Source organism: Zonotrichia albicollis, chromosome 6 (assembly GCF_047830755.1).
Source record: "Zonotrichia albicollis isolate bZonAlb1 chromosome 6, bZonAlb1.hap1, whole genome shotgun sequence".
NCBI lineage: Eukaryota > Metazoa > Chordata > Aves > Passeriformes > Passerellidae > Zonotrichia > Zonotrichia albicollis.
In genome coordinates this window covers 32,005,964-32,024,562 of record NC_133824.1, presented here as the reverse complement: position 1 = coordinate 32,024,562, position 18,599 = coordinate 32,005,964, and the positions used below count along the sequence as shown (strand labels likewise).

The 18,599-nt window shown below is 42.4% G+C and overlaps 1 protein-coding gene across 3 annotated transcripts in view; it reads left to right on the top strand.

The window, feature by feature from the left end:
• The window catches only part of AMBRA1 (autophagy and beclin 1 regulator 1), a 126,627-nt gene that overhangs the window by 97,023 nt on the left and 11,005 nt on the right, over positions 1-18,599 (top strand). For all 3 annotated transcript variants that reach the window (XM_005480053.4, XM_014265467.3, XM_074543058.1), the window contains 2 exons: positions 521-660; positions 17,462-17,554. In XM_005480053.4, coding sequence (XP_005480110.1) covers positions 521-660; positions 17,462-17,554 — 233 coding nt within the window. The remainder of the gene's footprint in view (positions 1-520; positions 661-17,461; positions 17,555-18,599) is intronic.

The window sequence follows — 18,599 nt, the reverse complement described above, 5'->3', positions numbered from 1 at the left end:
GAAAATACAGATTCAAAGTCTGTTAGTTGCGGTAATGACAGTGTACTGGCTAAATTTTTGAAGAAATTCTCTTAAAGATTTGGTCTTGTAAATGCAGTTTTCAGTCCTATCCTTCCAAAATCCTGATACTTGAATGGCCCAGTACCCTGAAGCATCTTGTCCCTCTCTATTCCAAGTAGCCAAACTGATTCATTACTGCTTTCTCTATTTCCCATGGCTTCGTTTTTATGATTTCCATGTGTCATGTTTTTGGCCTAAATGGGTTGTTGTCAGTATACCCAGTTTGGGTTGCTGGATGCCTCACAGCTGTGTGCCAGTCAGCCTATTAAAGATTTAAGGGCACATGTATGTGCATTTCTAGCATCTGCTTACTCTCGCTGCTGATTAAGTGATGGCCTGCAATCCTGTGAAGTGACATATCTCTATGGCCACATATGCTGCTGTGGGGAAATTTGTTTGAGCCTTCTTGGCTCTCCTGCCTCGTGTTGTCCTGTCAAGTAATCTCCTGTTGTTGTTCCAGAGAGTTTTCAACGTTCTGTACCCGATGCCTGCTGACCAGAGGAGACACGTCAGCATAAACTCTGCTCGCTGGCTGCCCGAGCCCGGCCTGGGACTGGCATACGGCACCAACAAAGGGGACCTGGTGATTTGCCGACCAGAGTAAGTGCTTACAGGGGACACTACAGAGAGCTGTAACTGCTGTAGCCATTCTGTTCTCAGGTAGTGGGGATAACATGGCTTTTCTTGTGCTTGAGGCATCCTAAAACCCCAATACCTGATACTTCCTTTGGACTGCCACAGTGCTTACCTGTGTCTCTTACAATCAGTATTTGTTTTGCTGATGGTGAACTTCAGAGGGTGTTTGAAATGCATCTCATTAGCTCATGTTATTTCCGTGTCCTACTAGGATTTCTGGATCCTTTATTTCTCAAATGACTAGTGCAGTGTCTTTCAGCCTCTGTGGATTTATAGATTTCTGAAGGTTTACAGTGACAGGAAATTTGAGTTAGTAATATGCTTGCTTTCCTCAGCTTTCAAGGTCTTCTTGAAGACCACCAGCCAGGTTGCAAGTTGCTGACCTAGAATCATCAAATACTTTTTTCGGTATTCAAGCAAGAGATTCTGTGAACTGCAAAGATTTTTGTCATGATTATGAGCAAGCCAGTGAATTATTTTGGTGTCCTCACCTAAAGTCTAGTGGTGTGACATATACATTTCAGTTCCCTTTAATTTGTTTAGAGCTGCTAAAGGTGTACTGCCCCTTTTATAAACTTACAATTCAGCACAAGCTAGTTTAGTTATGGTCTGACACAGATGATGACAGTGACACATACTTTCAGTGTTCCTGGAGAGTGTCTGCATCTTACTTTGTTGAAACCCTTCTTTCCATTGTGTTGGTCAAATGTTCTTTTGGGACCACATTTCTTTTATGCTGCAGGGACACTTCAGAAGTTTCTCTGCTTCAGTTATTTCCTGGTAGTAAACTACCTTAGTGTTCTTTTGGGTTGTGCTTCACACTTTGAAGTTCCTTGGAACTTAAAAGCTGGCAGCTAGGAACTTACAGCGCTGCTGGTGATCATACCACATGCATGTGGACTCCATCTGTTGTGCCATGACATCAGGCATGTGGTGCTTGAGGAGAGTCATATTGTCAGTTTAGAATCACTAGCTGAAATCAGAATAAACATATACAATTGTAACAGTGACTGATTCAGCACAGCCTTCTGGTGAAGTCTGGTTGGAGATCAGATTGGACCACTTTTGGTAGTACAGAATGGCAGTGCTTTTCAAGCAGCTCTCTTGTTCTCTTGAACATAATCTTTCATCAAGACCTTATTTATACATGAAATTCTATAAGATACTGTTATGGAATAAGCTCTAATCACTCTCTTTCAGGATAAGTGGATTTCTTTAAGAACAGTTGCTGTATTTTCTAAGCAGAATTATTCAGGAATAATGGCTCATTTCTTGAACTTGGGAATATTCTAAGTTATTTTCGGTATAGAAAAATGGTTAAGATTTAGTTTGCTGATTATGGTTCGTGAGATGAACTTGGATGAGAACCCAGGGAAATGAAGTCTCCCTGAGGATGGATTCTTTGATTGAATGCTGCACAGTCAAGCTTGATCTAGCTGTCCTGGCTTCACGCACCCCACATTAGATTTCCACTCCAGTTCTTGCAGTATACCCCAAAGCTGAAAGGCATGTCTCTTCTTGGCACCTCACTAATTAAAGAGTCAATATGAACACTTTTATGATATGGTATGGAAGCACAATCAGCCCTTCTGCAACATCCATGTGCAACCTTCTTAGCTCACTGTGTTAGTTATGCACTATTCCAACAAAAATAGATGTTTTGTATGTGAACATGAAACAAGGTGGCTGTATTAGGTGGGAGATTTATTGGGGGGGTTGACAAAAATGCTTCAGCAGGTTTCCTGCTGCTGGATTGGATGCTTCTGGTGATAATTGTAAACATCACATGGTCTGGTGGGTTCTTTCTGGAGCAGGACACCTGATGTGTTCTGTTCTCAACTGCACCATTTTATAGACTAAAAAGAGTCAGGAGTGTCTTGTTAACCTCAGCATGAAGGTGTAGATACTCACTGAGCTGTATAATTTGCATAGAGGCACTAACATAAGAACACAAAGGTGAAGGAGGCTCTCTCAGAGTAGAAGTGGCTTGCAGCTGTGGTGTCTGTTCCAGATCTACTTGACAGATCCTTAGAGAAAGGAAAAATCCTGACATGCCATCTCAGTAGTTCCTGGCTTAATAAACTTGTTTTGAGATTGGTATGCATATTGGCTTTAACTTAAGCAGTGAGGGAGAAAATGGAAAATATTTGTGTGGTTTCCATACACAGTAATACAGTGGAAGACAAATACTAAATGCAGGATTCAGCAATTGATAGAGGAGAATATATTGGTAATTGATATATGGAGGATAGTCTAGCAAACAGCAGGAAAACACTGTACTACTGACTCCCCCCCACCACCACTGTTCTAATTTGGCAAAGGAAGCTGTGGTCAGTAACAAACAACAGATACTAGTATAATTCCCTGGGTCTTAATTCCCATATGCAGTGGAGGCATTTGAAACCAAGTACTACAGGAATCATATAAACAGATTGAAATAGCAGTTGTTCCTCAAGTAGAGGATTTAAATGAGTAGACTGGAAGTACAAACTGACCAAAAAAAAAAGGAAAAACAAAAGGCCTAACTTGAAGCTCCATGGACTCATAATGAGATGCTATGCAAGTAGTCCTCCCAGTGTTCAAAAGAAACACTGGTTAAAAATTGAAATGGCAAGGTCATATTATGTTGTCAGTCCATTATTGTAATCTCAGTACACAAATTTATAGGGTACATTTTGAAGGTAGGTAAAAAAAACCCCAAACATGTAAAGTGGGATCAAATGCATTGTGATTTGCCTAAAGTGGAGTACAGTAGGTTGTGTACCTGTCCTTGAGAATTTTGTGGTTGTATTTCTAATTAAAAGGCTCAGCCAGCGATTTGCTCTAGGTCTAACATATCTGTGGTTTAGTAAGGCAGTTCCTGTATTGGAACTACAATAAATCTAGTTAATTTCTGAAGAATTAGAACAAGATCAGGTAAAGAGTGGGTGAAGTCCTGGCAAAAGGAAAGAATACAACATTATTGACAGCTGGTCTCTGTCAAAAGAGAGGTCATTTGGCTTCTTTAAAAAAACAGTTCTGGAACTGGTTGATTAATACTATTTACACTAATGGCTGGTAAGGGTGCACTGAATAAATTTACTGAGGATGTGACATTAGCTTTGTCACTGTAGAGAAAAATCAAAGTATTGCAAAGGAATCAGATTGCTGTTAAAGTGACTGGAGCTATAGAAATGAGAATTTAACAGTACAAAGTGCACTTAGTGACTAATTACACTAAGTTCAGTAGATAAAATGACGGAGGAGGAGAAAGACCTGAGGTTTTGGGTGATTGTAGGTGATTAAGCCATCAATACATGAGGCTGTAAGAAAAAATTTTGTTCTAGGATGAGATACGAGATGCTTAACAGCAGAGGTGGCAAAATATTAATATGGGTGTAGAGGAAGCTAGATATATAAGGTGGAATAGTTTAAAATTTGCCTTTTAACTTGCACAGTAGCATAGAGTGCTTGATACTGGGATCAGGGGAACATTTTATCTAAGAAAATCTGCAGTGTAGAGTCTTTATCAGGGCTAAAAAGGAAAGATAAGGAGGGGGTTACATAGCCTTCCATAAATATCCAAGAAGCAAGAACCATTTAAATGTATATCACAGAATGGTCAAGGTTGAAAGGGACCATCGGAAGTCATCTAGTCCAACCTCTGGTCAAGCAGCATCCCTTAGAACACATAACTCAGGATAGTAACCAGATGGCTTTTTAATATTTCCAGGGAAGGAGATAATGAAATCTCACTGACCAACTTGTTCCAGTGCTCAGTCACCTGGACAGTAAAGTCCTTCTTCTTGTTTTGGTGGAACTTTGTGTTCCAGTTTCTACCCATTGCTTGTTGGTCAGCACTGTCAGGAAGAGCCTGGCTCCATCTTCTTGACACCCTCTCTTCAGTCCCCTAGTCATCAGTGTAGCCCTCCACTGGACCTGCTCCAGGAGCTCCATGTCTCTCTTGTCTTGGTAAGTCCAGGACTGGACACAGTGCTCCTGATTTGGCCTCACCAGGGCTGGGTAAAGGGGCAGGGTCACCTCCCTTGACCTGTAAAAGAGCTGTTAAAGCTCTTTCTAATACACCCCAGGATTGTGGGGCCTTCTTGGCCACAAGGACACTGCTGGCTCATGGACAGTTTGGCCACCAGGACCCCCATGTGTTTCTCCACAGAGTTGCATTCCGGCAGATCAGCCCCTCGGCCTGTGCTGGTGCAGGTTCCCAGGTTCAGGACCTGCACATGCCTTTTTTGAATTTCAGTCAGTTCTTCTCTGCCCATCTCTCATTCCTGTCAAGGTCCTTCTGAATGGCAGGGATATCAGCCATCCCAGCTTTGTGTCATCATTGAACTTGCTGAGGAGGCATCTGTCCCTTCATCTAAGTCATTCATGAATAAACTAAACAGTACTGGGCCCAGTATTAACCCTTAGGGGACACCACTAGTTACAGGCTTCCAGCAGGACTCTGAGACCTGTCACTCAGCCACCTCAATCCACTGCTTCATCCTCACATCCTTCCTGCAGCTCCCATTTGCCTGTGAGGATAACATGGGAGACAGTGTTAAAAGGCTTGCTAAAGTCAAGGTAGACAACATCCACTTCTCTTCCCTCCCCTATCTAACCAGTATTCCCATTGGGGAAGCAGTCAGGTTGGCTAAGGGTGGTTTGTTTCCCTTTGGTGGATCCATGGTGACTTCTGACACCGATATAAATGAAAATATTTCAGCTGTCATCCAGGTGAGCGTATTGCCACCTGGCTGCATACCCGACTGGGATAATGGGGCTAGCAGTTTGGATCTAGGAAAATAAATAAATAAATAAATGTTTTTTAATTAATTGGCACAAATTGACTGATTAGGTTGTGACTGCAAATTAGAAGAAGGTGGCTACCAGATGATTTCTGCAATAGCCTGTATGTTTGTTGGGTGGATGCAAAAGATTCAGCTGTTTGGAAATGCAGCTCAGCTTGCAGAGACAAGTGTATGACTTGCATACTTGTGACTGAGGGTGAGACTGAGCTGCTGAGCCATGAGGCAGGTTTTGGTATTCTAAACCCAGGGTTCCCATCTTAATAGGTGTTGACAAGTTGGTTCTCGGAGCTGTTGTGCTCTGGGGAGGTGAGAGCAGGTCTCTGTGACCTGTTAAAAACTTTGTGTACTTTACCCTCTGAATCTAAGTCTTTGAGGAATGGTGTGCGTGAAAGAACCCAGGGGACTGGATTCCCTTGCAGCAGGAACCCAGGTTTTGGAAGTAACTTCCTCTACAAGTGACCGACAGGAGAAACTATTTACTGTTCACAAGTCTGATCTTGGAGCTGGAGCAAGAGGACTCAGGTCTGTGGTTCACAGGCAAATCCTGCTGATGAAAGAATGTTAGCTCAGATGTGGCTTGGAAACAGGTTGCAGTCTTTATGAGGCTGTGACAGCCTTTTTCTTTTCCAAGGGTCTTGTAGTTCACTCTTGTCAAGGTTGCTAACTGGTAGACTTGCATACCCATTAGATCATGAGTCTGCTGTCTGCTCCCACACGGCTTCAGAATAACCCATGATAATCTGTGCTTTTTGGATTTAAGATGAATTTGTGTTCAGTGCAGAAGTGTGGTATTGAAAGGCTCTGAGGCTGCCATGTTTTCAAGGGTGGGCACCACTGAGCTAAATCAAGACACTAAATTGATAACAGTGATATTCAGTGGAAGAGCCATGTCAGATATAAGCAGGAATGCCTTTAGGCATACCACATGAGGCAGTGTGCTCCATTTAGGAAGCAAAGTGAGCTACTACGTACTAAACTGTGGCCTGGAGGTCCACCACAGGAAGTGATAGAGCAGTGTGAATTCCCCCACTCCTCTGTTGTCCTGCTGCACACTGACTTTTCTGCATGGCTGCTAGTGCTTTTTTAGCCTCCCCAAGGATGTTTTTCTTTTGCTACATTCTACCTGACATCCTTTGTAACTGTGACCAGTAATAATCTTCAGTAAATCTCCCTTTCTTGACTCTGCATACTTCAAGGTTTGATTCAGTTCCTGAATCCTTGGATTTGCATAATGGAATGAAGTCCTCTGTGTCTGTCTTGTATGGTAGAAGCACCTCTACTGAATTAAAAAGGAAATTGATTCTTAATGTTCACAACCTTTCCTATCCTGTCACATCCCAACAAGAGCTTTCCCCTTCAGAAGCATCCCTGGTGGGGCATCTCAAACATGACCTATCTTGCAAAACGTAAGCAGGTGAGACCAAAAGTAGTGAGGAGCAGACTGCATGCTGCCCTTTGCTGTCTCTGCTTGTGGAGGAACACCATGGGAAAAAGGCAGGGGATCCAAGTATCAATTGTTTGTTTTTGCATCTTGAGTGTCCTCTCTCCTGTGCTCAGAAGCAGGTTCTGGAAGGGATCTATGCTCACATGCTTTTGCAAATACTGTTACAGAAACCTCCCTGTTCTGAGAAAATGTCAAGCTCTTGAAACACCTTGTTTAAGGCTAGCTTTTTAATGCAGGCATTCACAAGAGAGGAAGGATTTCTTCAGCTGTCAGAGCTTCTGGTAATGGAATTAATATACCCCTGAAGATGCATCTGGCTCAGAGGCAGCATTCCTTAGATTTCTCTCATTGGGAAGTAGGTGTGGAGAGTCTCAAACTGATTCAGTGTGCATATTTTAATTCTTTGGAGTGAGATCTCTCTCACATGAAATTATTCCAGAAAAATTATCTTTATGATAAATTCCTATGCTTTGCAAGTGATCACTGCATTTGTCTGTCTGTGCCAATCTTTTTTTTCTCTGAGAATAACATATCCTCCCATCTACTGATGGGGACAATGTGTCTACATCTAGTTATCAGTGTTGGTAAAGAGATGGTAATCTATGCAGCTGCCTGGCACATCATGTCTCCCTGCTGGCTGGCTCTGTTCCTCAGGCTCTGCAGCCGCCAGCCATGATGCTCCCAGCAGCATAAGCTACATCCTTTGCCTCTTAAGAATGGCTTCTGGAGGATGGAGTAAACAAGGAGACAGAAGGAGGAACTGTCTTCCTTCATGTGTAACCAAGGGATGTTAGCAGCCCTGCATAGGAAATGTTCTCACAACTGTTAACTGGGGTAGCTGGAGATGCTATTTATGTCTATGTCCTCCCAGCAAATGGCCTTTTGAATGGCAGCATCTGCGCAGGGCCTTTAACAAGGAAGTGGATGTGTGTCCTGGACTTCTGCTGCCTGTTAACCACAAGACACATTGAATTGTCTCAAGGAGGATAAAAGATGCTTTTGATTGATGAAAGGTCTGAAAGGAAGGAAAGATGGCCCATTTTGCACTATAGATGCATCCTGCAAGCATACATTTGGATTTTGTCATTCTTGCATTTAAGATAAACTAAATTAATTATTTCCAAATTCTGCAAGGAAGCCTAGGTAACCTCAGTGCCAAGAGGCTTGGTCATTGCAGTTGCTGAAGTAGATTGCTAATGTGGAGGCTTGAAACAGTATTTCCATTCCAATACCATTTTTTATTCTTTTTTCCCTTTTTGTATGTGAATCGGATATCCAGGATGACTGATGGCATTAGGCGAAAGTTGCCTTCAGAAAATTCCAGTTAAATACATCTGTGATTCTTAAAGATAAATTTTGAAAGCTGCTTTAAGTCTTCAGTTACTAGCAAGCTCATTTCCCTCACCCAGTTCTTCAAGATATACTGTAGGACTGACTCCTTAATGACACTTATTTTGCACCATGAGAAAGGGAACTTGGTGCAGAGCTCTGTGTTAAGAAATCATAGCCTGGTATTTACCAGTTTGTGCTCTGCATCACTGGTCATCTGCAGGCCCTAACTAGTTCTCAGTTTCAGTTGAGCTCTTTGTAAGCGCACAGCCACGTGCTGTAAAAACAGTTACCAAATGCTTCAGTTACATCTATTCAGATCACACCTGCCACCTTTTCTTCCTGTACTTTTTTCTAATTCTGTCTTCAAAAGCAGTTAAATTTCATGCAAGCAATTATTTTACTAACTGCCTACTGCATATGGCTCACTCTTTCATTGTTTCAATATATCTTCTTTTTTCTATTTGTTATATTACTCTCTTTAAAGATAAAAGTTACACTTAGAAGACAATAATAGTCAGTTTTAAGTGTGACTTTCTTTTTGAAGAGTGCTGCTAAGTTGACTTTCTTGCCCTTTTGTCATTTCCTCTTTTTTGTTTTTTTGAAATGTATTAAAAAACAGGTGCAAATGACTCAAAAAAGTTAACTTTTTTAAAAAAATTGAAATGAGTGCAACTAGCTGCTATGTCTGGCATATTTCTTAGTCCCTAATTACACAAGTACCCTTGGATATTTTAGAAGTGGAGACTTCAGAGAAGAGAATTCAATATCTTGTCCACTTTGAAACACCATTGATTTTTGTCGTTAGCCTCGCTAACGAATAGTCCTTTTTCCATTTTAATGCCATTTTCCTCATGTTTATTTTTAGAATGTCTTTTCCCTCCCTTGCAGCACGAGTCCCCCGCCTGCCTTATAACCTTTTTTTTCTCCACAGATCTATACTAGACCTTCCGTGTTCACTTGTTTACTTCCTTGGCTTTCCAATAAGATTTTCTTTAATTTTCCAGTTTTTAATCCATATTATTTGAGGAGCTTTATTTGGTGTCACTTATGCCTGTTTTTTTCCAGCAGGACTCTGCTAATGAATCCAGCTAGCAAATAAAACAGCCAATTTTTTTTTCATTTTTGTTCCCTATTTTAAATCTGTCTGCCAATAATTTTAACTTCATGTCTACAAACTATGAATAATTGGAGTAATAATTGCAATTTGGGGTTCTTGATGATTTTTTCCTTTTTTTCCTTTTTTTTTTGGAGACAGTTTCCCCTATATGCTAAACAGAATACTTTTTAGTTGGATAATTTCAAAGCTATTGTAGATTAAAAATACAAAACTTTGCTTTCCCTGTGGATCTCACTGAGGCTTGACCAAACCAAGATCTTGGTTCTGGAGCTTGGCAACTTGGTGTGTGCACATTCCAGTGTTCTATTAAAAATAAGCATTTGCTATGCTTGCTAATTTTAAGCATTTATCTTGATGTTACTTTCTCTCATTATAGATGTATTTTTGTGGTTTAGTTTACTGGCATAATATCTACAAAACAACCCTATTTCATCAATGTTAGCTTCTGCTAAAACAGTAATGAAAGTTCAAATATGACTTAAGAGTGACTTTAGCTCTCTTGTAGCAGTTTAAGATGTTTTAAAGCCTTAGAAGGCATAAACAATTTGCACTCCTCCAAACACTTCTAGCATCCTAAATTGTCTAAGCCAGTGGAAGAGCTGCTAGATCATAAACAGCCTAAGATATTCTGAGGGTTCAAAGCTTATTTGGAGTGTAGTCTGCCCATAATCACTTTAAGCAATTAACAAGCCTTTAGATTTTTAGAGGGCTTAAGTAAATTGTCCATCTTTAGAGTTGTGTGGATGATAATATCAAGCTGAACTGTGCTTTGTTGTGGTGTGTTGCAATGTCCTGTTTTAAACTTCCGGTCCCTTCCCAGGTGTGCCTATACCTTCTCCCTTCCCCCTCGCCCCTCACTGAGTGTGCCCTGTCAATCAGGCTAACATACCAGCAAGGCGTCGTGTGATTGGTCCCTCAGGCCTGGGGGACATTGGCCCATATAGGTGTCCCTAGTCCCTTGAGACCCTGCCCCTTCACCTGGTTGGTTGCTCACCTGTCCCCTCCCCTTCCCCTGCCCTGAGCTTAAAAGGTTAATGAGACCATGCGGCCTCTATTCTGTTGGAGGAATTGCCCCGGCTCAGACCTCTGTAACCGTGGAATAAACATCTGGATATAACCCTCCAGCAGAATCCACTCCTTTCTTCTCTTCACCATCGCCAGAAGCTCTCTCCCCTGAGGTAAACGGAGTCCTGACAAGCCTGGACTTGCGCCTGTGCCCCGCTGCACTCTCCAGCAGCCAAGGTATCTCTGGGGTAAAACACCACAGTGCTGCCTTTGGCCCAGCAGCAAGGGTCAGAACTGGCCCAGGCACCATCTAACTGGTTATATTGGGATTCTTATTCCAATAGTGCTTGTTTGAAGACCTTTAAGCTGTGTCTTCTGGAATCTGTTATTTACCTTCCAGAGGTGTCCCTACCTGGTACTTGGTGTGGTTGGAGCCAGATAGTAAAGGATACCATGGCATACTGGCAAGATTTAGTGAGAAGAAAGACAGTGAAAATTCAGGAAATTGTTATTTGGTCTATTTCTGCCTTGTTTGTTCCCGGCTATTTGGCTTGGGTGCTGTGCTCATTTTCTCATGACCATGATACAAGTTACAACTTCCTATGTCACGCTGTGTAAACACAGTGTGTTTACATGACTGTAGTGTAAAAAATTTCTAAAAAAATCACTTTTAAAAATTGTTCTGGTGTTTTTGGCAAAAGAATGAAGGCTGTCTAAGAGGGACTTTCCTTGTCCTTATTCTCAACACTGTTTTTTCTGTTCAACCTTGCATTCCTTAAGGGCAGCACTCTCAACTGCAATATTTTTACTTGAGTCCCAAGATAATCAAATGTCCACAGTTTCATACTAAACTTTTTTCTTTCTGCTCTGTCATTGTCTTGGTGCTAAATTTCCATTTGTTACTCCTGTTGGATCTGTTGGAAGACTGATTCTTAATTGAAGACTTCTCCCATGGAAATATAAGACAAATTCCTCTTAATGCTTTCTGGCGGTGTGTTTCATCCATTTCAAATTATTTTATGAGTCTCCTTATCTTCTGCATGCAATCTGTAGGTAGGTTGCAAATGCTGACTCCTGGAAGTCACTTAGTTTTTAGCAATACTGGTCCTGTGGATCAGAAGAAACTCTTCTGTTTGGGTTCTTCTTATTGTATTAATCTCTCTTTTCTTTGTCTCTGAAGTATCTGCGAGCTTAGCTGACTGATGACTCTCTTCCTTAGCTAAGATACCAAAACTTTACTGAGGGAAGATGGCTGTTAGGGATGTGCCTTCTGTCTAAATCTTATCCACTGGCCACAAGATCATTAAGTGGATCCAGCCTTAAGTGTCCACTGGTAGACAGAACAAACTCATATATGTTTACATTGTTGAGAGAGAAGAGCTGCTGAATTAGCTACTGGTGCCACCAGCTTTGTAAGGCTGACCTCATACAAATGGTGTGAGTTTGAATACAGCATCTTCAAAAACCAAAATGTTTGACCTGGCTGGCAGGACTGCTGGCAGGACCAGTTGTTTGCAAAGTGTTCCAAGCTGAGTTGGCACCCTCCCTAAAGCAGGCACACAGCTACCAACTGCACCAAGCTGCTGCTGTCCTGCTTCTGCAGCACCTTGGACAATTCAAGTAGGTGTCAGGGTATGTTGCTGCATGGTTGCTGGTTTTCACACAGGCAAAACTTGCAGGATTCTGGAAAATTAGTGGGTTGTATCAGTATGAGGAGTAAAAATGAGGCTGCTCTTAGATGCATCATTCATCTCAATGTGATGGACAGGATGATGTCATACATCATTTTAATATCTGTGGTTGTCAATCATAAACTGCAGATCTTGTGTTCCTTGGATTCCTGTACTTGATCTTGTGCCCTTCCCCTGGCTAGTTACCCATGGGCTGGCACCAATGAAGCTGCCACCTCTTCTTGGTGAAAGGGAGTTACTGCCCTGCAGAATTACTCCAGAAATCCCCTTTGCTTTGGTACCATACAGTTTGCACAGCAGCCAGTTTTCACTTGGATTTGTCTCTGCACGTGGTTCATCGCCTGCACAGAAAGCTAAATATTTATGAAGTAGGGCGTTAGAAATTATTGTTTTCCCATCCAGGCAGCTGCTGGGAGTGCCAAACTTCGCCTTGTACTAACAATACCGTTGCCTAGCTAATCATGGGAGCTAGGGATGGGCTTGCTGTGCTGATCATCATCACACTGGCAGAAGAGATAATGAGCTGCTGACAAGGATGCATCTGGAATATGGCCAGCATTGCATTGCATTGCATGAGATACTGTGTGCTGCTTCTTCCTTCCCAAACCAGGACAATAGATTCCTGTTCCTTAGCATAGTGTCACCTTGCTCTCTTGTAGCTCACTCTATTTCCTTGATACAGTTTGAATGGCAAGTTTACACAAAGGGAAGAATGCATGTCTTGGGAAATTCAAATCTTTGTAACTAATCTGGTTTTGTATGCTTGCATTTAGTGATCTTGAATGGACAGTATATTTGAGAAATCAGCTTTAAGGAGTATTTCCTTTTGTGGAGAAAGCAAACTTGGCAGCATGAAAATTAGGTGCATTGCATGGCATCAGAAAGGCAGCTTCCTTTCTGTGTTGGGCTTGCTACAGTCTACATTTTGGTAATGAGGTTGTGCTGATATTTTTGGATGGGATTGCAGGCAGCAATGTTGTAATCAAAATTTAATTCGGTACGAGAGCAAACAAGTGGGCTGCTGTTGGGCCTTTCCATGTGGCAGGATTTGAAGGAGAGCAGTGCATTTGCTCATTGCTGCTGTCTTCAGATTTCACTTAAATCATCCCCTGATGATACAAGTGAAAAGGTAGTAAGTGCTATTTATGCCTTCCTGGACATGCATACATCACTTGCAAATTATGGGTTGTTTTGTCTTGCTGTCATGTTCCTGACTGTATTGTTATGATAGAGTTGGGGAATTTTCATCCTAATCCTTTCTCCTCTTCAATTCCCAATTTTGCATATGCCAGCTGGGGGGTTACCCACGTGTCTGAGTCTGTTGTGCTGACCTGTGCTTTGTCAATTTACCCTTCAAGTACTGGTTAAGCGAGTGCACTAAATTGCATTTCAGCTCTCTTGTAATTTGTTAATAATGTTGTCATTAATTCGTAGTACTTCGTCCTAATTTCTTCCTGGAGACATAACTGAGCTGTTTAGGTAGTACCCCTGTGTAGAGGGAGATGCTTGCTAAGTTGTTGGCTCTTAATACTTAACAGGCTCCACTCTGAATCCTTATTTGACTTTCAGCAAAGCCTGCAAGTCTGTGCCCTTCATCCTCTCCAAGCTCGTTAATAATGTGAGCTGGACACAAGCGTGAAGAAAAGTCCATCTTAGAACAGATCCCTGCTGGGAAATCCAGGCTGTGAGCAGCTCTGCATGTAACAAAGCTAATGGAAATTTCCAGGGAGGGCTTAGAGAGCTTAGTGACAGCCATAAAAGGGAAGAAAGTAAGAACTTGACTAAGTGGACTTCACTGTCCATGACTGACACAGTGCGGAGAATTGCAATTTTTCACCCTAAAGCCCTGGGCAACAAATGTCCTTTTTACTGCATCCACATCCAAGTGGCTCCATGCTACACAGAGCTTCTACCTTATGCCTTGGAAAATGTAAAGTGCTTCTAGCATTTCTATGTCTAGAGTTTGATGAAGCAAAAGTTAAATGCTTACATTACCTGAAAATATTCATTTCTCCAGTGTAAGCTCTGCTTCTTTGGAATGAATCGTCAGGCCTTGATTTGCAAATCTCCTGGGAAACGTACTGTGAAAGGCTGCTCATTTACAAAATTCAAGCAGTATTTTGCAGTGGGAGCTAAAAAACCTTTAGGCTTTCTGAGAAGGGAGATTGCACTATTTTAAATAGGTGTGGCTAAACCAGAGCAAATCGTAAGCTTAATTGAAAATCTGATTTAAACCAAGGTAATTGTGGTTGTTGCACACATCTTGTTGTGTACTGAAGTTGGTCTAAGGTCTGATTATGTGATCAAGTTTCTAATGCAAACATGGTGTTAAAACTGGCATTTAGCCTTCACAATAGCAGTATTTCTTTGATGAAATTTTGATCCATTAAGAAAAGACATTATGATCTTCATATAAAAGGTAGTGCCCAACCAGTGCCCTCTGTAAGTTCGGGTGTATGCTCTCCACTCTGTATCTTGATGCAGTCTGAAACATCTCTTCTATAGGCTCATCTAAAGGCTGGAAAACATAATCAGGAGCAATCATGATACTGATCTTGGGGATGTAAAGAGATCAATGTGGATTCCAGCTCAGAGATACCCAGATGCATACAAAAGAGGACAGAGATGGTGCTGAGGGCCTTATGGCTTTTGCAAGAGGTAGATTTGGAAAAGCGTAATTTGTGTAGCTGGCCAAAGAAGAGACTCCTGAAAGGTAGCAGTGAAGGTGCTTACTGCTGCAGGGAGTGCCAGCTGTTTATTCTGAGCCACTTCTTTTGCCCAGCAGGAAGACACACCAAACAAAAAAGCCAGGTCAAAGTGGTGCTGAGAATGTTGAACCCCCATCGTGGCCAAGTGTAGTGACCTTGGCCTAAGCCTGTTTGTAGGTGTTCCCAGAGTCAGCGGCCAGAGCAGTGGCTCCATCTGCTACAGGTCCTCCTTCTAGGGAAGGAAGGCAAAGCCCTTGATTCTCTGGCAGTAGAGAAATAGCTAACAGGACCCTGGCAGCGAAGCTCAGCTGATAAATGGCAGTGTTTAAAACCAATATGAAAAGTTACGCATTAAATTGAATGCCTGTTGATTTAACCATGTGCAAACTGACAGCATGAAGTTGGAGTGGACTTTGCAGTCCAACAACCTAATTGTTACAGTAGTGAGACTGCAGAATAGGTAGGAGCATGGTCAGCAGCTTTTTATGAGTGTACTGCATGTCAGCTTGCTACCATGATGCTTTTGTAGAAGTAAAATTGATCCACTCAAAGAAGTGTAGGTAGAAGTGTATGTAGGAGCTGGACTTTCTGTGTATTACAGGAACGTGGTGTTTGGGGGAAGAGAGGAAACATGATATTGTCAGCTCCCATCTTGGCCTGGGGGAAGCTTTGTGGTCTTCTGGTTTCTTGTCTTGAGAGCTGGCAAGCTGGCAAAGACAAGTAAGGCACACATTGGCAAGGAATACTAATAATGTACGTAGCTGTGAGGGACCATGCCTGTTCTTTAGGAAACATGAAGGTGTGTGGAAGAAGAGGGAAAAGAGCACAGGTCAGCTTGGCTCTGTTGTGTAATAGCTGTAGATACCAAGTACTCTAGACTTTTAATGGAAATTTTGACTAGGAGGTCAGAAAGTCTCTCTTGCCTAGGGACTGTGCTTCTTCGCAGACAGCAAAGTGTGACAGCTAATCCTCAGCCAGTATATTAGGCAGGGGATGGAGCAGCCAGAGGGACTGGCACAGTTTTAGTGACAAGTTACCATCTGTCAGTAAACTCAGAAACCTTTGTAAATCAGCATCTCACTGGCAGCTCCTTTCATGAGTTATAATGCAACACAGGACTAGCTTATCACAAAAAAAAAAATAAATAAAAAGCAATGGCTGGTTACTTCTTATAGCTTCCATGTGTGATTTTGTTAACCTAATTTTGCTCATCTCTCACCCTGGGTCCTAACCTGGGGTACTGTCATCCTGGCAGTCCAGCCCCAGGCCTCCAGTACACACTGCTTTCCCATTGCAGCATATGTGACCTGCAGCATCCTCTAAGCTGGGGTTCTTGCCAATTCTGCTGAGGCATCTCTTTACAGGGACAACAGTTTTTATGTGTATGTAAAACATCTCGTTTGTGCCTGAGCCATAACCAGCTACCAACTATTTGCCGTAAATCCTTTCTTCAGATTATGGGACTACCCCTAGTTCTGAGCCTGCCTGCAGGGTGATGGAAGTCCAGCTCTTCAGACAGAGTTCCCTTGTGTCTACACAGGTTTTATTTTGTTGGTTTGCGGGTTTTTTCCCCCCACTTGCCTTTCTGTGACCACTGCACAGCACTGCTGACTCTCCACCCAGCACAATCAGGTGTGTGCAGTCCAGCAACCATGTGGTGGTGCACAGCACCATTTCAAAACTCCTAGGCAGCTCATGTGAGCTGTCAGCATGGTGTGGCAAAAAAACTGCAGGAAGTACCTTCCATGCTAAATGCAGCCCAGAGTGCCTCTGAAGGTGGAACACATCAGTAGGTGGTAGATGTCTATGCTGCCTGGGACTGCATAGTGAATGCCTGTCCTGTGACATTTCTGTATGGCACAGAGTGAGCTGGATTTACTCTCACCCTCTTCTTGGTGGGATGTGTACTTGCAGCATTATGGTGGTTTTGTTTCTGTGATTGCTTGTTGCCTTCAGGAGTGGTTAATACCCTTGTCCATTCCTGTGAGTAGTAAGCCCTGACTTGGTGTATCTTTTGGTGAAATGCTGTGTGAGAGGTTTCCAGAGCATTGGTGGTTCCATTATACTTAGCATTAGATGTAAAATTGAAGTTTGGATTTTTTAATCAACAGCCACACATGCTGTTGATGCAGTACAAGCTCTTCTGTGGAAACTTGTTAAAATATCCTCTACATCTGTCCTTGCTCCACAGTGGGATGGATGCGTAGAGATTATCTATAGGTAGAATGAGAATTATTTGCAAAGAAGTTAAATGTTGAATAAGGGCAGTGTCTTACTGACCATTACCTAGTGCAGGAAATGCTTGCAGACACCACAGGGAGAATTGGCCTTTCCATTCCAGTTCTTTGTTTAGTTACTTGGAGTTAGGGTAACCGGATTTTATACGCACAGTTGTATGTCTTAATTTCCTGAAAATCTCTCTGCTCTCTGCTGTGTCTTGGTGCTAATAATGAATTGAAATGAATGGAATATTCCAGAGTAATCTGTTAATACAGCACACTATGTTTGCAAGGTGGTTTATGGTGATGAATCCTTTTAATGAAAATGTGAACTGTGAGCTAGATCTGCAGTTTCTGTAGGGCAGGAATCAAGACTATTTATGTTGTGGGGGTGTAATGTGTGCTGGCTTGAACACTTTCCTGTCATACTAATATTTTTTCCTTCTTTGGCATTTTAAGGGCCTTAAACTCTGGAGTTGAGTACCACTGGGACCAGCTGAATGAGAATGTCTTCACTGTGCATTCCAGCAGCAGGAGTACTGAGCGGCCTGGGTGAGTCTCTTGGGTGTTGGGTTAGAAAGATCTGACCCTTTCTGCTGTTTTTGTTAGCTCTGACATCATTTCTTTGTTCCCTTACCACGGGCAGCTTTAAGTATGCAATTTTCTCCCTCTTTGGTATTGCCTGCTTGGGTCACCTGGCCTTCCTCCAGAAGTGACATTCAGTGCCCAAAACTGCCAGTGATAGTAAAGTACATGTGTCATTCAGGGCCCCCATAGCACAGCTGTGAGAGGAACATGTGGGGCTTGATGCATCAAAAACACCATGTAAAGCAAATGGCCTTTGGAAGGTAACTGAAGAACAGGGGAATTGGCAGAGAAAAGGGCGAGTATATGGTGCCTACCCAGTGATTGATTTTCATCTTTTTAATTACTCGTCATGGGACAGTTGTTTCTCAGTAATAAAGTCTAAAAATAAAGCTAAATCCCTTAATGTCTCCATTGGCTGTTTCAGTCTGTCCAGTGATGCCCATGTTGTTGTTCTGAGCACAAGGGTGATGCTGCAGTCCATCGCTTCTTGCCATAGGGACAAGTGTTTCTCCGTAAGCCAGCTGTTCTCAGCAAGAGGGTGGTAGTTGTGTTTCTGAGTTGTGAGCTTCAGCATACCAAGGAAGTTGTGAGCTTGCTTACAGGGCAAATATCTGGGCTGTCCTACAGCCTTGGTCTCATTGTGGGTGAAAAATAAGCAGTAGAGATTCTTTACTCTGCTGTATGAGTGGATATTGCCACTACTTAAGTTTCTGACAGTACACACTCAGTCTGGTATAATGGCAGCTTGAAGGCAGAAATACTGGTGCCGAATGAACTAGGTCAAACAGAGAGCAAAAAAAAGTATAGCCGGTTTCAAAGCCTTATGAAAAAAAGGTTGTAAATGAGGCAGTCTTTCCTTGAATCTTGTGACTGTTCCCAGCACTTAGGGGTCAGTTCACAAAACAGGGTTGTGGCATTGTGAAGATTCAGCTGTAGCATTGTGCACTTCAGCTGTTTGAGTCTGAGAAGCCAGTGAGCCTTGAGGTGGTTCCTGTTTGCTTTTGAGAAC